General features: G+C 43.4%; 1 protein-coding gene across 2 annotated transcripts in view; it reads right to left on the reverse strand.

Annotated features, from left to right (window-relative positions):
- Window positions 1–24290, reverse strand: part of Ptprg (protein tyrosine phosphatase receptor type G) — a 715889-nt gene that overhangs the window by 125011 nt on the left and 566588 nt on the right. For both annotated transcript variants that reach the window (XM_077796194.1, XM_077796193.1), the window contains exons 7-8: window positions 19381–19538; window positions 7806–7998 (exon numbers count right to left, since the gene is read on the reverse strand). In XM_077796194.1, the coding sequence (XP_077652320.1) occupies window positions 7806–7998; window positions 19381–19538 (351 nt within the window). The remainder of the gene's footprint in view (window positions 1–7805; window positions 7999–19380; window positions 19539–24290) is intronic.

Below are 24290 nucleotides of genomic sequence, written 5' to 3' on the forward strand. Positions count from 1 at the left end.
GATCAGAAAGACCCATTAATACACCTAGATTCTACCTACTGAGGAACTTCTAGCAAAATTCCACTGAAAGGAGACCTGCTGGGAATTAGTAAGTTTATTAGAGGTGACAGTTTGTCCCAGACTAGTGAATCTTGGCCACGCAGTGAAGAGGTCCAGTCCCGCCTGCCGCCGCCTAACGGCCGCCGCCTGCCCGGCTCTGCAAACGGCCCCGAGAAGGGTCCCCGCCCGGCCCGGCAAACGCCCCGGCCCTGCCGGCTCTGCTAACGGCCCCGCCCGCCCGGCTCAGGAGGCCATGTGAAGGGACTCTAACCAAGCCTTTATGAAATAGCGAACTGGGAACTAAAACCAGAGATTGAGTCAGACCAGAGACAAGCCAGTCGGACACTCCGGCAAGGAGCCAGGGGCCCGCCATAGCAGAGAGGGGAAGTCACCAAAGTTCGGCCAACGAGATTCCTTCCCAGCAGAATCTACTTTAGCAGGTGTGTGACTCCCACCCACATCAGATACAAACAACCAGGAAACTTCAAAAATCTCTCCGTGGGCGTGACCGTAAGGGCCAAGGGACTCCCGACCCCCAACTCCCCCTACCGCCAGTGACGTGGGCGTGACTGTAGGGGCAGAGGGAAGCAGAGAAGACTCCCCACCCCCAACTCCCCCAACCGACAATGGAGAGGGCGTGACGGTAGGGGCGGAGGGAAACAGAGGGCACTCCTGACCCCCAACTCCTCCTACCGCCAGCGGAGTGGTCGTGATTGTAGGGGCAGAGGGAAGCAGAGGGGATCCTCAACCCCCAACTCCCATTAACACCAGTGGCGACACCAAAGGTCTTAGCCGCCAGCTTCCGAGGGCGTGCCCACCAAAGGGGTCCGGAAAAATTAGACTATTGACTCCCAGACCACAGCTCCACAGCACTGGGGCTTACATGAATGACAGAGAGAGTGCTCAGTCGTTCAGGAAATAGGGCAAACAGTGGGGCTGAAAGTGTAACCAGATCCTTGGGGAACCGCCTCGGTGAGCAGGACCTGGCTGGCTGGCAGGAGGAAGGGGAGGAGGGGCCGTAGAAGTGAAACGGCTCTGGACCAACAGGATTGAGAGACTCCCAGGAGCTGCCTTACAGGGATTGCTGTTGACACATTGAATGCAAAACTCAGCTCAGAGGGCACAGCTTTGCCTACGGGAAGAGAAGAAAAGGGATCTCTAAGACCTAATTTTATTTCTTATTCTATTTTATTTTTTCTCTTCCCTTTTCCCTCTTTTTTTCCCCTTCCAAGTTTTATTGTTCTTTCCATTTTCCTCAATGCTATCTATCTCCCTCTCCTTCTTTCTGTTCAAGAGCACCTTCTTTCCCCTTCTCCCCAACTTTCATCCCAAGCATTACGTCCTCCATTACGTGTAACTGTATAAATGCAAATAGGTGAATGTTTAGAGGCCATCTATAGTGCTCCTAAATACCTAGCTACTACCAACACCCTGATCCAATTGACGGTTAGTATCCCCCTTCAGTAGAGCAACCTTCTAAAGTAGCCAAGACATACTAATCCTTATACCTTCATAGCACCTAACCTAAAGTCCTAAGAACAAACAACAAATCACTATATGCATACAGAATCCGGAAACCCTTTATAAATTGAATGAATCAGCTCTAAAGTACAATAAAGCCCAACATCTCTAGGCATAATCTCCCACCACAAAGGAGAGACAACAGAGATATACAAAGCCAAAACAAATGTATATGAGAAAGCAGTTACAAAGCAGTCAAACAGAGCTGGAAAGTAACGTGAACAACATGAAAAAAACAAGGGAAAAAAGGATTACAGATAATGCAGGACAACTTAAATCTACAGGAGGACCTAGAAGTATCAGAAACATGGACAGGGAAAAAAATTAAGGCATACCTAACTCAGATGGAACAGAATATTGGAGAAGACATGAGACAGCAAGTCCAAGCACTGAAAGTATATTTTGAAAATGAACTAAACAAATTCAAACTGCAAAGAATGAGCTTTACCAGGAGATAGAGATCCTAAAAAAAAAAAAACAAACAGTAATCTTAGAAATGCAAGAAACCATAAACCAGATTAAAAACGCTAACGAGAATATTACAAGTAGACTAGATCAAGTAGAAGTCAGAACATCAGATTAATGAAGACAAAGTTTATCAACTTGAAAAGAATACAGTCAACACAGAAAAGATGCTTAAATCTCACGAGCAATCTATCCAAGAGATATGGGATCTCATCAAAAAACCAAATTTGAGAGTCACTGGGATAGAAGAAGGCACAGAGGTTCAGACCAAAGGAATGGACAACTTATTAAATGAAATAATCCTAGAAAACTTCCCAGAGATGAAAGATGGAATGGATTGCCAAATCCTAGAAGCCTACAGGACCCCAAACATCCAAAACCGTAATAGACCAACTCCAAGACATATAATTATGAAGATAGCCAACATACAGAACAAGGAGAGAATATTAAAAGCTATGAGAGAAAGGAGGCAGATTACATTCAGGGGTAAACCAATTAGGTTAATGACTGATTTTTCATCACAGACTTTGAAAGCAAGAAGATCCTGGAACAATGTATTTCAAACGCTGAAAAAATAATGGATTCCAACCAAGAATACTGTATCCAGCAAAATTAAGCTTCAGATTTGACAATGAAATTAAAATCTTTCACGATAAACAAAAGCTAAAAGAATTCGCAGCCAGAAAACCAGCACTGCAAAGCATTTTGGGCAAAATTCTACAAGAAGAGGAATGGAAAAATAGTGTCCAAAACTAACAGCAGGAGGTATCTCAGTAAAGGGGGAGGAAAATAACCAAAAACTAAAAACTAGCCAAACTAAAATAAATAAATAAATAAACATGACTGGAAGTACAAATCATATTTCAATTGTAACCTTAAATGTTAATGGACTAAACTCATCAATCAAGAGACACAAGCTAGTAACCTGGATCAAAAAAACAAATCCAACAATATGCTGCCTTCAGGAGACTCATATGATAGGAAAAGACATACACAGGCTAAAGGTGAAAGGTTGGGGAAAATCATACCACTCACATGGCCCTCGGAAGCAAGCAGGAGTGGCCATACTCATATTGAATAAAATCAACTTCAAACCTAAGTTAATCAAAAGGGATAAAGAAGGACACTATATCCTGTTAAAAGGAACCATCCACCAACAAGACATAACAATTATCAATATGTATGCACCAAACAATGGAGCTGCAACGTTCATAAAACAAACTCTCCTCAAGTTCAAGAGTCAAATGGACCACAACACAATAATTATGGGTGCCTTCAACACACCGCTCTCGCCATTAGACAGATCCTCTAGACAAAAACTGAATAAAGACACTATAGAACTCAACAGCACAATCAATAACCTAGACTTAACTGACATATATAGAAAATATCAACCATCATCAAGTGGATACACGTTCTTCTCAGCAGCACATGGATCTTACTCAAAGATAGATCATATATTATGCCATAGGGCAACTCTTAGTAAATATAAAGGTGTGGAGATAATACCATGCACCATATCTGATCATAATGGAATGAAACTGGAAATCAATGATAAAAGAAGGAAGGAAAAATCCTGCATCACATGGAAAATAAACAATATGTTACTGAATGATCAATGGGTTACAGAAGACATAAAGGAGGAAATCAAAAAATTCTTAGAGATAAACAACAATTCAGACACAACATACCGGAAATCTATGGGACACAATGAAAGCAGTTTTAAGAGGGAAATTCATTTCCTGGAGTTCATTCCTCAAAAAAAGAAAAAAACCAACAAATAAATGAACTCACACTACATCTCAAAATCCTAGAAAAGGAAGAGCAAAACAACAGCAAATATAGCAGAAGACAAGAAATAATTAAAATCAGAGAGGAAATCAACGAAATTGAAACAAAAAAACCATTGAAAAAATTGATAAAACTAAAAGTTGGTTCTTTGAAAAAATAAATAAGATCGACAGACCCTTAGCCATGCTAATGAAGAGAAGAAGAGAGAAAACTCAAATTACTAACATAAGAGATGAAAAAGGCAATATCACAACAGACACTACAGAAATACAGAAGATAATTAGAAAGTATTTTGAAACCCTATATTCTAATAAAATAGAAGACAGTGAAGATATCGATAAATTTCTTAACTCATATGATCTGCCCAGATTGAGTCAGGAAGACACACACAATTTAAACAGACCAATAACAAAGGAAGAAATAGAACATGCCATCAAAAGACTACCAACCAAGAAAAGCCCTGGACAGGATGGGTATACAGTGGAGTTTTACAAAACCTTCAAAGAAGAATTAATACCAATACTTTTCAAGCTATTTCAAGAAATAGAAAAAGAAGGAGCTCTTCCAAATTCATTCTATGAGGCCAACATCACCCTGATCCTAAAACCAGACAAAGACACTTCAAAGAAAGAAAACTACAGACCAATATCTCTAATGAACATAGATGCAAAAATTCTCAATAAAATCCTGGCGAATCGAATACAAAAGCATATCAAAAAAAATTGTGCACCATGGGATGTGCATTCCTGGGATGCAAGGCTGGTTCAATATATGGAAATCAATAAATGTTATTCACCACATCAATAGACTTAAAGATAAGAACCATATGATCGTCTCGATAGATGTAGAAAAAGCATTCGACAAAGTACAGCATCCCTTTATGTTCAAAACACTAGAAAAACTAGGGATAACAGGAACTTACCTCAACATTGTAAAAGCTATATATGCTAAGCCTCAGGCTAGCATCATTCTAAATGGAGAAAAACTGAAGGCATTCCCTCTAAAATCTGGAACAAGACAGGGATGCCCTCTATTACCACTTCTATTTAATTTAGTCCTTGAAATACTAGCCAGAGCAATTAGACAGACAAAAGAAATTAAAGGCATAAAAATAGGAAAAGAAGAACTTAAAATATCACTATTTGCGGACGACATGATCCTATACCTAGAAGACCCAAAAGGGTCTACAAAGAAACTACTAGAACTAATAAATGAATTCAGCAAAGTGGCAGGATATAAAATCAACACACATAAATCAAAGGCATTCCTGTATATCAGCAACAAAATTTCTGAAATGGAAATGAGGAAAACCACCCCATTCACAATATCCTCAAAAAAAATAAAATAAAATACTTGGGAATCAACCTAACAAAAGAGGTGAAAGATTTATCCAATGAAAACTACAGAACCCTAAAGAGAGAAATAGAAGAAGATCTTAGAAGATGGAAAAATATACCCTGTTCATGGATAGGCAGAACCAACATCATCAAAATGGCGATATTACCCAAAGTTCTCTACAGGTTCAACGCAATGCCAATCAAAATCCCAATGGCATTTCTTGTAGAAATAGATAAAGCTATCATGAAATTCATATGGAAAAACAAAAGATCCAGAATAGCAAAAGCAATTCTAAGCAGGAAGTGTGAATCTGGAGGTATAGCGATACCAGATTTCAAACTGTACTACTGAGCAATAATAACAAAAACAGCATGGTACTGGTACCAAAACAGGCAGGTGGACCAATGGTACAGAATAGAGGACACAGAGACCAATCCACAAAATTACAACTTTCTTATATTTGATAAAGGGGCTAAAAGCATGCAACGGAGAAAGGATAGAATCTTCAACAAATGGTGCTGGGAAAACTGGAAATCCATATGCAACAAAATGAAGCTGAACCCCTTTCTCTCGCCATGCACAAAAGTTAATTCAAAATGGATCAAAGAGCTTGATATCAAATCAGAGACTCTGCGCCTGACAGAAAAAAAAGTTGGCTCCGATCTACATATTGTGGGGTCGGGCTCCAAATTCCTTAATAGGACGCCTATAGCCCAAGAGTTAAATACAAGAATAAACAAATGGGACTTACTTAAACTAAAAAGTTTTTTCTCAGCAAGAGAAACAATAAGAGAGGTAAATAGGGAACCTACATCATGGGAACAAATTTTTACTCCTCACACTTCAGATAGAGCCCTAATATCCAGAATATACAAAGAACTCAAAAAATTAAACAATAAGATAACAAAATAACCCTATCAACAAATGGGCCAAGGACCTGCACAGACACTTCTCAGAGGAGGACATATAATCAATCAATAAGTACATGAAAAAATGCTTACCATCTCTAGCAGTCAGAGAAATGCAAATCAAAACCACCCTAAGATACCATCTCACTCCAGTAAGATTGGCAGCCATTATGAAGTCAAACAACAATAAGTGCTGGAGAGGATGTGGGGAAAAGGGTACACCTGTACATTGCTGGTGGGACTGCAAATTGGTGGGGCCAATATGGAAAGCAGTATGGAGATTCCTGGGAAAGCTGGGAATGGAACCACCATTTGACCCAGCTATCGCCCTTCTCGGTCTATTCCCTGAGGACCTTAAAAGAGCATACTATAGGGATACTGCCACATCAATGATCATAGCAGCACAATTCACAATAGCTAGACTCTGGAATCAACCTAGGTGCCCTTCAATAGATGAATGGATAAAAAAAATGTGGCATTTATACACAATGGAGTATTACGTAGCACTAAAAAACGACAAAGTCATGGATTTTGCAGGGAAATGGATGGCATTAGAGCAGATTATGCTAAGTGAAGCTAGCCAATCCTTAAAAAACAAATGCCAAATGTCTTTTTTGATATAAAGAGAGTACCTAAGAACAGAACAGGGAGGAAGAGCATGAGGAAAAGATTAACATTAAACGGAGACGAGTAGGGGGAGAGAAAGGGAGAGAGAAGGGAAACTGTATGGAAATGGAAGGAGACCCTCATTGTTATACAAAATTACATATAAGAGTTTGTGAGGGGAAAGGGGGAAAAAAAACAAGGGAGAGAATTGAATAACAGCAGATGGGGTAGAGAGGGAAGATGAGAGGGAAGGGGAGGGGGGACAGTAGGGGATAGGAAAGGTAGCAGAATACAACAGACACTAATATGGTATTATGTAAAAATGTGGATGTGTAACCGATGTGATTCTGCAACTTGTATTTGGGGTAAAAATGGGAGTTCATAACCCACTTGAATCAAATGTATGAAAGATGATATGTCATGAGCTTTGTAATGTTTTGAACAACGAATAAAAAAAAAATAAAAAAATAAAGATCCTGAAGATCAGAAAAAAAAAAAAAAAAGGGCAAATTTGGCGTGGTGTAATACTGGGGATGGAACCCAGGGCGCTTAACTACTGAGCCATATCCCAAGTCCTTTTTATATTTTAGAGACAGGGTCTCCCTGAGTTGCTTAGGGCCTTGCTATGTTGCTGAGGCTGGCCTCCAACTTGTGATTCTCCTGCCTCAGCCTTCTGAGCTGCTGGGATAACAGGCATGCACCACCTCATCTGACCCAAATGCGCAACTGTTTTTTTCCAGGGTGGGAGGGGTGGGTACCAGGGATTGAACTCAGAGGTACTCGACCACTGAGCCCCATCCCCAGCCCTATTTTGTATTTTATTTCTAGACAGGGTCTCACTGAGTTGCTTAGGGCCTTGCTTTTGCTGAGGCTAGCTTTGAACTCATGATCCTCCTGCCTCAGCCTCCTGAGCCACTGGGATTACAGGCATACATCACCACACAGGGTTCCAAAAGGGAAATTTGTAACATATCCATGTGACCCACGTTTTTCCCACAGCCATTTCTATTTATCACCCAAGGCCAGTTTCAGCTAGCAGAGAATGATACACTCTTACACCAAGTTCCAATTCTTGGCTGGCTTTGAATTCCTTTGAATTTAAAGTAACTTCCTCCAGGACAATTTCTCCAACTCTACCTTTAGATGCTTCTGTCCCGAGCGGGTTTTCTAAGAAGTCGGCCATGTCGTGGTTCCAGGCGTCCCGGATGGCAGACTTGGACACCACCCTGTCATTCAGTTCCTGCTGCGGTCGGAAGTTATTTCTGAGGTACTCCACCGACTTCACGTGGTCTTGCTGCTCCGTGGTAAAGATGGAATAAAAAGCCTCCAGCTGAACAGAGAACCAGAGAGGGGAGAAAAAAATCCACATCAATGAAAAATGCTCTGGGATCCAAAGCAGGTGGGGGCTATAAGGACACAGAAGGGTAGGAAGAGCTGCTGGCAAGACTCATGAACCCGCAGACACCTCCCAGGGGCTTATATGGCTATGGTCTCTCAGCTAACCTGGACCACTCTCCATTTAAGGGCTGTGCAGGACTTACTGGAGTCTACCTCAGATAAGAATCCTTTCTACAATGTTCCCTGACAAGAACTATAGAATGAGGAACAGATTTAAAGTAAATCTGGTAGATCCTGGAGCCAAAGAGCCTGGGTGTGAATTCTACCTTCATTCCTCACTTGCTCTGTGATCCTGGCAAGTTGTTTAACTTCTCTGAGCCTCTAGGCCCTTCAATAAAATGGTAATAACTATACGAGGATCTACCTGATAGGGTTTTGGTAAATATGAGACAATGACACAACACTCAGGGTACAGTGCTCAAAACAGTTCTTGGCACGCGATAAGAGCTTGATGAATATTAACGATTTAATTCTTATTAATAAGCCTCTTCCGATGCACTAGGATTAAGTTCAGCTAATCACCGAATGCATAGGTAAGTTGAACTGCCCAAGTTCAACATTACTCAATGGCTAGTCATGGACAAACTATTCCAGATTCCTAAAACTCAAGTTTCTTCATCTGTACAACATCTGTAAGAGTAGAACCTATCTTCTAAAGTTCTTGAAAAGATCAAATTTAGTAAGTTTCTTAGCACATAGTAAGCCATCCAGAAGATCGGCTGCTACTATTAATCTTAAGAAACACCTTCCATAAGAATGCTAGCAAAACTTTCAGTGAAAATGAAGAAAAAAAATCAGAGCTCTAGGATCACATTTTTATTATCAAAAGGGATTCTGTACATTCATACCATTAAGAAAGGTCTAGTTGGGTGTGGTGGCACTTGCCTGTAATCCCATTGACTTGGGAGGCTGAGGCAGAAGGATTGCTAGTTCAAAGCAGCCTCAGCAATTTAGCAAAGCCCTAAGCAACTCAGTGAGACCCTGTCTCTAAATAAAATACAAAAAAGGTCTGGGGATGGGGCTCAGTGGTTAAGTGCCTCTGGATTCAATCCCCACTACAAAAAAAAAAAAAGCGCAGGATTCTGTTTTGTTAGACAAAATGACTTTCTAAAATTATATGGAAGACCCTCTGGAGATGGTCCAGGGCAAGACCAACCGACATGATTAAAAGGATGGAAAATAAATCCTGCGAAGAAAGGTTAAAGAAAGTGGAATTGTTTAGCCTGAAGAAAAGGCAAGTAAGGAGTAATTTGATTAAAGGCCCTTGTATGTGGAAGATGCTGACCAGATCTTTCCCATGTCCAGAGAAGGGGGAATAAAAGGAAATTGGCTCAAATTAAAGCCACACAGATGTGAGTTGAATAAGGGAAGAAATCTCTTTTAACTCTCAGGATGATATAATTTAGCTTTTTTTAAAAACATGGACTGGGCAAGTTAGACTGGAAATATTCTGGAAGGGACCGCAGTGGGTCCTGAAATAGGCTCATCTCTGAGATGCCAGAGAGACGGGCTCTGCAATATGGCTCCAAAGTTGGTTTCTTCTCTTCAATGCTTGCTTCTTTCACATCGAGCCTATAGTGCTCTTAAGAAGTTTATTTCTGATGCCTCCAAAGAGAATTAGTCACCTAACTGTAAAAAGAGGCAGGTTCCGAATTTAACACACACACACACACAAAAATGCCTTCACGTAAATTGCACTTAGGGCTTAATGACATCCTACATCCGGCTTAAAAGCTTGGGCTGCTTCCTGGTCATTAACTCAACCTGCCCAGATTTTGAAGGAAGGATGTGATGCTTCTGAGAGAGAACGGATGACCTGAATGATATTATATTGTCAACTGGATCACAGCTTCGTCTGACAGTCACACAGAGCAGTTCCAGGAGGAGCGCAAGCTTAGCAGACTCGTCAGATGCCCTTATGTAGGTTGGCAACATCCACAAAACCCTGTCTCTTTGGTAATTGGCATGCTAGGCCACAGAGTGGATACTGCCATGATTCTTGGTCTGCTGAGGGTAGGCTAGGTTTTGCATGTTGTCAGGTGAGTGGCCATGATCTGGGCCAGAAATCTACAGATGCATACTTCAGGCTGGGCCTGGATTTTCACCCCTGCCTTGATCTTCCATTCTGTTCAGTTCCCGGGGTGGAGCACGAGACCACAATGAGAAGGTGCCTCCAGAGCTCTGCAGTATAGGAGCCCATGAGGGCAACGCAGACAAAGCTGTGTCCCCTGCCCAGTGCACATCTGTGGCCATTCATGTGCTTGACCCTTCCAGATCTGGGTAAAGGACTCCGATGATTGTTTAACAATGTATACAAGATAGGGTAGGCCTCCATTCAACACCAGCCCAGTCTCCCAATCTTTTTTTTTTTTAATTGTAAATACAATTTATTCACTTGATTTCACTGTGGAAATTTCCTTACATCATTAAAATTCTTTTTTGGGGGGGTACTAGGGATTGAACTTAGGGGTACTCGACCACTGAGCCACATCCCCTGCCCTATTTTGTATTTTATTTAGAGACAGGGTCTCACTGAGTTCTTATGACCTTGTTAAGTTGCTGAGGCTGGCTTTGAACTTGTGATCCTCCTGCCTCAGCCTCCTGAACCACTGGGATTACAGGCATGCGCCACTGTGCCCCACCCTTAAAATTCTTTTTAAGTAGTTTTATAACCAGTCTCCCTTCTTAACTGTGGGCCCCTAATGATGTGGACTGGGCCTGATTCTCCAACTTCAAAACTCTTACTTTTGCTGACTGGGTTCAAAATCTTGTTTTTAGACCCTGCTGCACAAAGGTGTGACCTTGGAAACTTATTTAAACTTCCTGTGCCTTAGTGTCCCTATTTGTTTAGTAGAGATAACAGCATTACCTATCCCTTGTGTAATTTTTCCAGTAAATGAGTTACTAGATACAAAATGTTTGGAATAATTTCTGATGAACAGTAGGTGCTCAGTAAGTATTGGTATTACTATCACTGTTATTCTTTTACGAAGAACATGGCAACTATGATTGAATTCAGTGGTTATAACCATTGTAAAGTGCTCTGTTATCTTCCTTCTCTTCTTTATTTATCTTATTTATTTAGTTTTTTTGGTCCTAGGGACTGAACCAGGACCACTTAACCAATGAGCCACATCCCCAGCACTTTTTTTAATTATTATTTTTTTTTTTTTGAAACTCTGTGCAGTGGCACATGCCTATAAACCCAGCAACTTAGAATGCTGAGGCAGGAGAATTGCAAGTTCAAAGCCAGCCTTAGTGACTTAGGGATACCCTGTCTGAGAAAATGGGGGTGGTGGTGCTAGCTCAGGGCTTAAGAGCCTCTGGGTTCAATCCCCAATAACAAAAACAGAAGAATTATTTTGAGACAGGGGTTTCACTAAGTTGCTTACGGCCTGACTAAATTGCTGAGGTTGTCTTTGAACTTGGAATCCCCCTGACTCAGCCTCCCAACCACTGGGAATAATGACCAATTTATAACTTATATTTATTAAACCTACTATGTGCCAGGCACTTTGTTATGCACTTTAAAGACATTATTTATGTTTCTAACTTCGGCATAGTAACATTATTAATGCTATTATTACAATATAACATTAGTTGATATTTATTAAGCATCTATTACATGCAAGGCCTTGTGCAAAAAGTGGTATGTATCTGGGAACAGTGGTGCACACCTGTAATCCCAGTGGCAGGAAGAGTTCAAGGCCACTCTGCGAAACTTAGTGAGGCCCTGAGCAACTCAGTGAAACCCTGTCTCTAAGAAAAATACAAAAAGGGCTGGGGATGTGGCTCAGTGGTTAAGCACCCCTGCGTTCAATCCCTGGTACCAAACAAACAAAAAACAACAACAACAAAAGTGATATGTAGTTTTTGTTACTCAACCACCAGAGAAATCCCAGGAGATTGGTGGAGTTGTTATAAATAATAATGTCAGCAGGATTGACCAATAAGGAAATTGGTCTTTGTGACATTCAGTCACTTGCCTAAGGCCACACAGGAACCAAAAGAGGAAGTAAGGATTAAAACCAAGATCTAGACGGACATGATGGATAAAGAATATTCTGAGCCAGGTGTGGTGGTGCACACCTGTAATCCCAGCACTCAGGAGGCTGAGGCAGGAGGATCGCAAGTTCAAAGCCAGCCTCAGCAACTTACTAAGGTCCTAAGCAACTCAGTGAGACCCTGTCTCTAAATAAAATATAAAAAAGGGCTGGGAACATGGACTAGTCATCAAGCACCTCTGGGTTTAATCCCCAATAGCCTTCCCCCCGGAAAAAAAGCAAACCCAGGTCTGTGTGACTGTTTCTCTGGCTCTCTGCCACTTCATGCCATGCCCTTTGCAGGCCCTCATTGTGACTGAATATGGAGAAAGCAGAAGTCACCAAACAACTCCCTTCAGCTGACCCTGAGGGTACCAGAGAAAGGGAACCCAGCAAGGGCAGCAGGAATCTCCTTATCCTCTTCTGTACTCCGAAAAGAAGCCAGTTGAGGCCCATCTCAGAAGGACCTGGGTGCCATGAGCAAATGGCAGGTGCAAAATCAAACGCCTCCCCTCCCGAGCTCTCTCCTTCATTCACTGTGCCCTCGCCCAGAGGTGGGTATTAAAACACTCAGATTTATCTTTGCTTTAACACAACTAATGAAGTCTTTATCATTTCGTAAAAATAAATGAAAGTTTTTATTTCTATAATGTGAAATGGACTTTTTAACTTTTGAAGGGAATGTGTAAAACATTTCTTTCTTTTATCCCTGCTTGGGGAGTTGTAATTGCATTTTAACTGGTGCTGTTTCAAGAACAATTTTAACCTTGAATTGCAAATGGGTTGGCTGGAAGTGTGTATAAATCATTTCAACTTAGTTTTTATTATAAAAGTATTACAGGGAGTAATTAGTTTTTAATCTGTCGCTTCGAATCAAAGAAAAGTTGAAACCTATTTGTGCCATTCCTGTGCAGCAAAGAGTCCTTGTGCACAAGATGTGGGGAGGGGACCTTGTGGCTCAAAGGACAGAAACAGAGGTAACAGAATTATGAACCATTAAAAGAACGATAAGCACAATCCTTTAAGGAGGGGGGTGTATAGTGTCAATTAAACAAAACCAGAGTCCATTATTAGGATGGTAAGAAACCCAAAGATAAACAAAGATATTGAAATGTCTCACCTAAGGTCACAGAGACACTTTGGCTTCTCAACACATTTGAGGGAAGACAGGGCAGGTCCTGTTTTGTGTCCCTTTATTAAACCAGACAGGAAGGATGGGATATTAAACTCCCCATAGCCTGGAGCATCCAAAGTTTTACTGACTGAACCACAGCTAGCTGCAAAAATGATATCTGACAACAGCCAAGTACATGGGGAGCCAGGTCCCTCCTGTGGCTCCAGAGTGTTTTCCGAGAAGATAGTTATAGAAAGAAAGGGACTTCACCATCATTAACAAAGAAAGCTGTCTCTTTTGGATTAAAAATGGAATCTTCATGCCACTGTTCAGAAACCTTCTTTGTTCATATGTACCACACATCACACAGTGTTGGAACAGAAGCTTCCTGAATTAAGGGACTCGCTGGTTGTCATGGCCTTGAGGTCAACCTTACAGTGTGACAATCCTCAGCCACACACAGCCATTCCATTAGTAATGTGGCTAGTCTACATTGAAATATTAATATTTGGGATATATTATTAAAAATTAATTTCACTTGTTGTCTATATTTTTTTCAATGTGACTCTTAGAGAAAATAAAATTATGTGGTTTGCTTTACTTCTGCTGAGCCAGGCTGCCCGACAGGCATGGGGATCATTTAAAAACAGTAACAAAACACAAAATTCACCTAATTATTTTCCAGACACATCCTCTGGATCCAAGCACTTGTATTTTATGTACACATCAACATTTGATCTTTCTTTTCTTTTCTTTTCTTTTTTTTTTTGTACCAGGGATTGAACCTGGGGCACTTAACCACAGAGCCATATACCCAGCCCTTTTTAATATTTTATTTGGAGACATGGTCTAACCGAGTTGCTCAGGACCTCACCAAGTTGCTGAGGCTGGCTTTGAACTCCCAATCCTCCTGCCTCAGCCTCCTAGGCTGCTGGGATGACAGGTGTGTGCCGCTATGCCTGGCCTATTTGATCTTTCTAATGCCTCCACCTCACCATTTTGTAGATAAGAAAAATGAGGCATGGGATAGTGGAGAAGTTGAGTCATTTGGCCAAAGATCAGGTCCAGGAATGAGAGCAGGCAGTTTGTTGAAAACCTCTTTACTCTTATGACAGAGATAACTGGTTTAAAAGGGGTCATGTAAATAAACCTTTCCTATCTAGTTCAGCTTACCATTAGGGGGAAAGAAAAATCAAAGATTCAAGGGCAAACAAATTAGATATGTTCAGATTTCTTACTACCTTTATGATAGCACCCAGAAACAGCACTTAAAATCCATGCTGGAGGAGATTACAGACCATGCCACATTTCCTACAGAAGCAATAGCCCAGCCCTAGGTGGGATGCATTGGGAAGGCTGCCAACAGGCCAAGAGCCATCCTTTGAGAACCCCTGTTCTAGAATCAAACAAATCCTAGAACACTGGACTCCAAGACAATCCTCTTCTCTGACTGATACCACAAGACCCAGGTGCTTGTCCTGGTCCTTTGACCTCCCATACCAACACTGAGGGTGCCGCCATTTTGGTTGGGTGCAAGGTCACATCATGATTTCATCCTGGTATTTACAGCTGATGGTTAGTGTGGCTATATTAGCCCATGCTGTCCACTGGCCAGCCAAGCCACTTTGGGATTCCCTTGACAATCCTGTAATTTCTGACTAGATCATCCCGCAACCCAGAGAGGCAAAATTCACTGACTAGAGCTGATTTAAGTGTCCAACTTGACTCACAAAAGAGAATGAAAGAGGACAGATAAGTGGCTGCTCATGTATACTCTGCAAGGCTTCAAAGAAAGTCACGTCATAGGTGTCACCAGCCTGTGCAAGCACTGTATCTTAAGGGGCGCTAACTCTCATCTCGATTACTTGCAGGCACCCCCCGGGGATGAAAGAGACAGAAGAGAAGGGACTGAGTCTTTAGGGGAACAGAGGAATGAAGGTCTAGGGATGTTTTCTTTCTGATGGAAGCAGACAGGGAATTCCTAACTACTTGGCTTCTCTGAATTGGCCGTTTGCCTTTCTGAAATGAACATTCTGTGCTAAACTTCAGAAAGAATACCAGCCATGTCAGGGTGGGAAGGCCTGAAGCCATATACGTGGATGGCTAATGCTTCCCTGTCCAAGGGCTGGCACAACTGGGACCTCGTTGAAGGTAGCCAGCAGTTAGGCCACGTGAACACAGGTATCTCAACTCTTGGGAGAGAAACAGGGATGCTTGAGGTAGTACCTGATGAGGCTAAATTAGGATATTTTGCAGTAAAGAAACTGGAGCTGGGCGCAGTGGTGCATGCCTGTAATCCCAGAGGCTCAGGAGGCTGAGGCAGGAGGATCGCGAGTTCCAAGCCAGCCTCAGCAAAAGCAAGGCCCTCAGCAACTCAGTGAGACCCTGTCTCTAAATAAAATACCAAATAAGGCTGGGGCAGTGGCTCATGGTCAAGGGCCCTCGAGTTCAATTCCCCCCCAAAAATTGGAAATAAAATATGACTAATTTATTTCTTTTGTTTCCTTGAAACAGCATGCCTTAGAGAAGTCATGTATTGGAAGGCAAAGAAAGTTCCACTATGTCTCCCCCTTGAGTATCACGGTGGTGGAGGTGGATGGAGGGGTAAACAGGTATTTACAAAGAGCTTTCTACGAGCTCCAGCTACCAGATGCCAAAATGCTTCTAATGATGAATACTTAACCAGGCGGCCAAGCCCCAAACTGTGCCTTAAGTTTACCCCTGCTCAATATCCACGATAGCATGTGTTAATGCTCTTCAATTCTGTCTTATCAAGGAACGCTTTACCTCAACTTTTTGTATTTTAAACCTCATCCTTTACCTCAACTCTTACCAAAAAAGTAGCTAAATCTTCTCTCTCTCCTTCACTGATTCTTTTCTTCAATACATCTTTCCTTCCTTCATTTTTTTTCTTTCTTTGCAACCTAGGGATTAAACCAGGACTTTGCACAGGCTAGGCAAGTGCCTAACTGCATTTCTTTAACTTCCTTATCTCAAGCCTTTTAAAAAGGATCCCTTAAAAAAATATTCTTCTTGGGGCTAGGGGGGTGGCTCAGTGGTAGAGCACTTGTCTAGCATGTGTGAGGCACTGAGGTTGATCCTCGACATCACATATAAATACATAAAGGTCCATCGGCAACAAAGAAAATATTTTTAAAAAATTCTTTTCTTGGGCTGGGGATGTGGCTCAAGCAGTAGCGCGCTCGTCTGGCATGCGTGCGGCCCAGGTTTGATCCTCAGCACCACATACAAACAAAGATGTGTCCACCGAGAACTAAGAAATAAATATTAAATATTAAAAAAATTCTCTCTCTCTCTCTCTTAAAAAAAATTATTTTCTCCCACCCTTCCAGAAGCAAATATTGCACTGTAATCTTATTTATTCATTTATTTTCTAAGTAAAACAAGGATGGCTTCACCATTAGGAAGAAAACTTGTTTTTCTTGTTTCATTATCTCCCTATGGCTGGAAGATCCTGTTTGGAAGCCAAATTGCCAGGCCTTCCTTTCTCATCAGAGAGAAATGAAAATGACAACAACTCTAAAAGTGCAAAGGATCTCCAATGGCAGAAAGGACAAAGAAATGGGCACCACACCACCTAATTTCATTGGGAAGGTAAAGAACTCTCCTGTCCCCATTTTCAGCTAGAGAACCTGCCTCATTCATCCCTGGTATAGCCATGCTAGATGTCTTGGGACACTATCTAGTAACTTGGATGACTCACTGAAGGATGGTCACAGGACCCAAGGCCAGCCCACTAGTTGGTTGGCCATCATCTTCTTAAATGCTTCACACAGACCCAAACGAGTTAGTAGCTCCTAAATCTTGAGTTTAAAGGTCAACTGACACTAGGGCAATCACAGTGGCCCATGGAATCAAAAGAGAACAAGCTGGGCCAGGCATGGTGGCTCAGGCCTATCATCCCAGCAGCTCAGGAGGCTGAGACAGGAGGATCGAGAGTTCAAAGCCAGCCTCAGCAACTTAGTGAGGACCTGAGCAACTCAGCGAGACCCTGTCTCCAAGAAAATACAAAACAGGGCTGGGGATGGGGCTCAGTAGTCAAGCGGCCCCGAGTTCAATCCCTGGTACCCGCCCCCCTCCACAAAAAAAAAAAAAAAAAAAAAGAGAGAGAGAGAGAACAAACTCAGAAACAGGGACCTGAATTTTGCAAAAGTAAAGAATGAATCGCAAAACTGCATTGGAAACTCCAAGGTTTAAGAGGCCCCATGAACTAGGCCTGTAATTCCCAGTGACCCCTAGGAACTTAGCAAGACGCTGTATCATGTAAAAAATAAAAAGGGCTGGGGATGTGGCTCAGTGGTTAAGTGACCGTTGGGTTCAATTCCTGGTACCAAAAAAAAGAGAGAGAGACACACACACACACACACACCTTGTGGTCCTTGTAAGACAGAACCTCAAGTTTCACCTTGTGATTATGGTCTTGCTCAGGATGAGACTCAATTGGCTTCATCTCAGAATGTCTTTCCTAGTGTTTCATTAACTCTTATTTGAGTTACTTTAAGTTGTAGTTTCTCCAAAAAAAAAAAAAAAAAAAAAGGCCTAAACAGAATCCTCCCCAACCCTCTGTCTCCCATTACATCTTCTCTGCCCTCTGCCCTGGCTAGGAGAATCTTTAGACCGTCCCCAATACCAGCCAGGCTGCAAGGGATCTTGCAGCCTGTGTCTGTCGCTGCATGACTGGTATTATTGCAGAATTCCAGAATTTCCCCCTCCTCTCCACAATGTCCCTATTCTTATCTGCAAAGTTGACAGGGTGAGGATGAGGGACTCATTTCTATGGAGGGCACTGATAAGAACTTTCCATTTTTAGATAGTCCTGGTTGCTGAAAGTCCAACTCACTTTTTTCCAAATCCCACCCATTGTTCCTAGCTCTGTTTTCCAGAATTATGCACAAGAAATCCCACTCTTTTTCTATCTTGGTGCATGCTGAATTTTTAACAACATGTGCTTTCCAAGAATTCTCACCTTCTATCTGTTAATCCTGATGAGGTAATTTAAAGACCCCTCTCTCTGCCTGTGGCTCTCATTCTCCGGGCAATGCCCCAACCCCATTTCTGTTTCATCCATCTTCACCTGCAGTTGGCGACTCAGCCTAACCCTCCCTTCCTGTGAGATGTGTGCTAATCACAGTCAGAGGGAAGCAAGACAGGACAGAGGTCAGAAACATTGGGGGTTCTGGAATCCGACAAAGCCAAGCCTGGCTTCTGGCTTTATCATTCATTAACCGTAACGCCTCGAGCATGTCACCTGATCTTTCCTGTACCTCCATGACCTTGTGTGCCACGTGAGTGGGGTCCATCTCTCAGTGCTGCTTTGCTACAGGCTAAGTTGAAATATGTAAAGTGCTTGTTCAAAAACAAGTCTGACTGACGTCCATGGCATTCAGAAAGCACTTAGTCAAGGAAGTTTTATTCCATTTCTTTATGTAATTGGTATTTTCATCTCTCTGAGCTATGGGTAGGCTCAGTGGTCAGAACTTGGGGAACGGATACCATGGCTGGGTTACCAGCTGTGTGACCCAAGGCATGTCTGCAAAGTCTCCTCTGAACAATGAGGTGCAAAGAGGGTCCTCTGCATAAGGCTGTTGTTCATGAAGTTTAATTGGGTTAACATACACAAAAAATTTAAAAGAGGCTCTGGAAAAACATTTTGTAGGCCAGGCGCGGTGGCCCACGCCTATTTTCCCAGCCGCTCGGGAGGCTGAGGCAGGAGGATCATGAGTTCAAAGCCAGCCTCAGCAACTCAGCAAGACCCTCAGCAACTCAGTGAGACCCTGTCTCTAAATAAAATGCAAACTAGGGCTGGGGATGGGGCTCAGAGGTCGAGTGCCCCTGAGTTCAATCCCCGGTACCAAATCCAAACCAGAGATCATCCTGGATGATGATGGTAACTGCGTCTTTCCAGATCTCAGGCCGGCCATCTTTCTTCCCAAGCTCCTCTCACTGGCAGCCAAGAAACCATATTTTACATTTGACTTTCCTTGGTTTCAAAAACAAGTCTGACTGAAATAACGAAAAAAATCCATGAAAAGCAAAGAAACAAGAAAATAAAGTCCTGACTGGTGACATGCAAGGACGTCGGGCGGCTACATGGGTACCGGAGAGGTGAACAGGGGACCCTGGGGCGGACACCCACCTGGTGGTAAGAGATGGGGACGGGCTTCCGGAAGACGATCCACTCCACGATCTCGCTACAGGGCGGGGTGGTCAGGGAGCCCGTGTAGCGATAGTAACTGCCCAGGGACGCGGGCAGGAGGTCTCGCAGGACAAAGGGATCCAGGAAGGTCTCCTTCTCTGTGGAAAAGAGGCAGGAGATGGTGAGAGCCGCCATGCCACCAAGGTGGCCACGCCCTCCCCGCTGGTTGGCGCCACCCCCCCCCAAGGTGGCCACGCCCCCGTCTGGTTGGCACCACCCCCCACCAAGGTGGCCACGCCCTCCCCGCTGGTTGGCGCCACCCCCCCACCAAGGTGGCCCCGCCCTCCGGCTGGTTGGCGCCACGTCACCAGCCCTGAGAAGCACTGGTTCGGGGTCAGCCGGGGGCCTCAGACACCAAGGCAGCGTTTCCCAGAGTGTGGTCTGAGGATGTAAGGACCACGCTATGCTTCGTAAAGAATAGATTCTGCTGGGTGCAGTGGCCCTACGCCTGTAATCCCAGCAACTTGGGAGGCAGAGGCAGGAGGATCAAGTTTGAGGGAGGCCAGCCTCAGCAACTTATTAAGAGCCTGTGTCGAAATAAGAACTAAATAAATAGAGCTGGGGATGTAACTCAGTGGAGAGTGCCCCTGGGATCCATCCTCAGTACCAAGAAATAAATAAAAATAAATAGATGATAGACTGAACAATGGGGGAGCCACATTAGAGTCCCTCTCCCACCCCTGGAAACAGAGAAAATACTATGCTATTTCCTGCAGAGATGAAATGGGCTGGGATTCGTTTAACCCACTCCTTCTCAGTGGCATTTCCCCACAGAACCCAACCTGGTCTCTGAACTGGTGCTCATGGAGCACACACTGGGACACATAAGAAAATCACTGTGGAAAGAGAAGCGGGAGCCAAACACAACCCAGATTCGAGAGCTGGCCTCAGTTCATTACCACTGCACCTGAGGCTGCCCAAGTCAAGTGAGGCCTGACCAAGGCACAGCTCTGAAGTTAAAAACGAGGGTCCCAGAGATAGGCTGCTTCCTGATTACGAATATACCTTCACCTTAACAAAAGAAATGACATGTTCTTTTTTTAAAATTTATTCTTTTTAGATACACATGGCAGTAAAGTGCATTTTGACATATCTACACACATGGAGTTTAACTTCCCACTCTTGTGGATGGACATGATGTGGAGTTTCCCTGGTCGTGTGTTCCTATATGAACATGGGAAAGTTCTGTCCCATTCACTCCACTGTCTTTCCCGTTCCCATCCCCCTCCCTTCCCTTCATTCTCCTTTGTCTCATCCAATGAACTTCCATTTTTCCTTCCCCTCCCCTTATTGTGAGTCAACATCCACAAATCAGAGAGAACATCTGGCCTTTGGGTTTTTAGGGATTGGCTTATTTCACACAGCATGATAGTCTCCAGTTCCACCCATTTTCTGGCAAATGCCGTCAATTCATTCTTCGTTATGGTTGAGTAATATTCCCTTGTGTATATATACCAGATTTTCTTTATCCACTCATCCACTGAAGGGCACCTAGCTTGGTTCCATAGCTTAGCTATTGTGAATTGAGTTGGTAGCATCACTATAATATGCTGATTTTAAGTCCTTTGGGTAGATACTGAGGTGTGGGACAACTGGATCAAAGGGTGGTTCCATTCCAAGTTTGCTGAGGAATCTCCATACTGCTTTCTAGAGTGGTAGCATTAGTTTGCAGTCCCACCAAGAATGCATAAGTGAACCTTTCCCCCACATCCTCACCAACATTTTTTTAAAAAAATATGTATTTTTCAGTTGTAGTTGGACACAATACCTTCATTCCATTCATTTATTTTTTTGTGGTGCTGAGGATCAAACCCAGGGCTCCCCATGTGCTAGGCGAGCGCTCTACCCCTGAACCACAATCCCAGCCTCCTCACCAACTTTTATTGTTATTTGTATTCTTGATAATTGGCATTCTGACTAGAGTGGGATGAAATCTCAGTACATTAATTTGCAAAGAGATGACACTTAAGGTGAGACCCAGCAATGACGCCTCATGAAAACTCTATGAGAAAATAAGGTACAGTCTGGATTAGTAGCTGGCCAAAGTCACAGAGCAATTAAGAAGCACAGTTGGGATACAAGCCAGGTATTTTAACACCCAGGACTGCACTGATCTGTTTAAAGGAGCTAAATAAAGTTAATTGGAAGAAAATCGAAAAGTGAAGGAGAGTATTTTAGACAGTGGGAACAATATGTGCAAAGGCCCCAAGGCAGATAGGAATCGTGTAATAAAGATTGGGCACTATCTTATAATTCTCCCAAGCAGGCTCAGTAGATCATCCAGCTTCCTTCACAACTCACAGAAAGTTCTAGTTCCTACTTGGATCTCTGGAGATGGAATCCTAAATTTAAATCTGTGACTCTGTCTTCATGCCTGTTAAAAATGCATTAAGACTATTAGAGTCCTGCTAATGCTTTGCCTTGGCTCCTAAACAGCTTCTACTATAGCTCCCAGGACTCTCCCCGGGGACCTCACAGAAGTACCTGTGCCTATTGGAATATTTTTTTCCAAGCTTCATACCTCTCCCTCATCTTCCATCTTTCATGCAGATGAATCAGCGCAGGTATCTGGCCCAATGCATCCCGAGGCTAAAGATGTCTATGTAACTGGAAGATGATACAAAAACCCCAATAGAAATTGACTCTATCAGAACGACTGTAATTCCCCTTTGAAAGAGATGAGCTGGACAGGACAAGACTTAAGGTTGATTTGCACTTTACTATATGTGCTAAGGCATGATTCTATTTATTGGCCGCAAACATTTAAACAGTACTTTCTCTTTTTGGTACTGGGGACTGAATCCAAGGGCACTCAACCACTGAGCCACATCCCCAGCCCTTTTTATATTTTATTTAGCCCTTTTTATATTTTATTTAGGGTCTTGCTGAGTTGCTTAGGGCCTCACTCACTTTTCCTGAGGTTGACTTTAAACTTGTGATCCTCCTGCCTCAGTCTTCAGAGCCACTGGGATCACAGGTGTGTGCCACCACATGTGGCTTTAAACAGCACGTTCTATATGAGCCAGATCCCACTGTAAAAGCTTTTTACATTTTAACTTATTTGATATTCAGTATAACTTCACCAAGTTTGTCCTAGGATCATTCCCAATTCACAGAGCCCAAAACCAGGTATTTATGTTTACAATCCCTGACCTTCATAATCCACATCACTATGCTCTCCAACTTTCCAGATGTGGGCTTTAGGGCACAGAAAAGTGACATAATGAGGCCCATGGTCACACGTGAGCAGTGGAGTTGTAATAGCTGTGATTCACAAACCTTCAAAAGCAAAGTTGATTCTTGTAGAGGTTTTTGCTACATTTTTTTTAAGGAAAAATTAAGTATTAACTAAAAGATGCAAAAATCTTCAAATCACAGGGGCCCATAATCAGGACGACCACGCCAGTTTCTGTTGGATCAAAGGTTGCAAACAGCGGGACTGTGCCTCCACCCACTGGCAAGGCTGGGCTTTAATTTAACCCTGGAACCAGCAGCCTACTGAGGGGGGAATCTCCAGGAGCGCACATGGCTTGGCTGGGAGAAGAAAATATTCTGGCCTTAGCTAAAGCCTCTGCACTTCCAGGGCTGTGTAAATAGCCAACAGGAATCCTGAAGCACTCAGAGGGTGCAGGGGGCTTGGCACCACGAGTGCACACCTGCAACCTTCCCATCTCCCTGGTGGCAGGTGAAGCTGGTGTCACACTGCAGCACACAAATCTGCCTTAGGGTCCCTGGCTCCAAACCAAAGGAGCAGAACAATCTGAGGTGTTTTCCCCCAGGGCCACATCCAGAAGCCCTGGTGAGCCCTCCAGAAGCAGCAGACAACCCCTGCAGAGGAGGGGGGGGCCCTTGCAGCAGAGCTCCCAGGACCACACCCCCCTCCAGGAGGCCACCAGGTTGAACAGCATCAAAAGTTAAAGCGGAAACACCAGGCACATCAGCAGGGGAGACTCCCTTTCAAAGGGAAACATGGGTACAGCAGGATCAGACTTGCAAATAATGTTCCTTCACTGGGCAGGAAACAGGAAGTGAGACCCCTGTGTGAATGCAGGAGGGCTTCTCTGTCATTGACCAATCAAGGGCTCTAGAGGCAAGGTACAGGCTTCCACTCATTGAGTGCAATCAGGCCGGGCACCATGGCTTGTGCCTGCAATCCCAGTGGCTCAGGAGGCTGAGGCAGGAGGATTGTGAGTTCAATGGCAGCCTCAGCAATTCATTGAGGCCCTAAGCAACTCAGGGAGATCCTGTCTCTAATTATATATTTATTTATATATATATATATATATATATGGGGTGGAGATGCGGCTCAGTGGTTAACCGTCCCTGGGTTCCAATGCCTGGTTACCCCACCACCCCCCTGACCAAAAAAAAAAAAAAGTTCAGATGGATGAGTGACAGGATGGGAGACCCAGACTAGGGACAGAGGAAGAGGGCCTGGCTTCAATGCTTCTTCACACCACCACCATTGTTGGTATGGATTTTAGAACTCTGTGATTCACAAAACGGCTTGGGCTGCCCCAGGGAGCCCACACGTGGAAGTCCAGCACCTCTAAGAGCTCAGGGCACAGCCACTATGGCTGAGGCTGAGTTGAGGACCCAGGGACACTTTGAAAAGCACCAATTTAGTCAAATTCTTTTAACTTTGGAGCTGGGAATAAAAGACCAGGGGGAACTAACAGACCCAACGTCAGAAATTCAAGAATGCAGACTTGAATGGAATTCTTACTTTACGGAAACCACTGAGGACCTGGAACACCCGGACCAGCGGCCCATGTCACCCAGAGCTGCACGTGGAGTCTAGCCACCACCCTGACCTCATTCCTATCCTAATTATGTATAATTATTCTTCC

This window comes from Urocitellus parryii, chromosome 3, assembly GCF_045843805.1.
Source record: "Urocitellus parryii isolate mUroPar1 chromosome 3, mUroPar1.hap1, whole genome shotgun sequence".
Classification (NCBI taxonomy): Eukaryota; Metazoa; Chordata; class Mammalia; order Rodentia; family Sciuridae; genus Urocitellus; species Urocitellus parryii.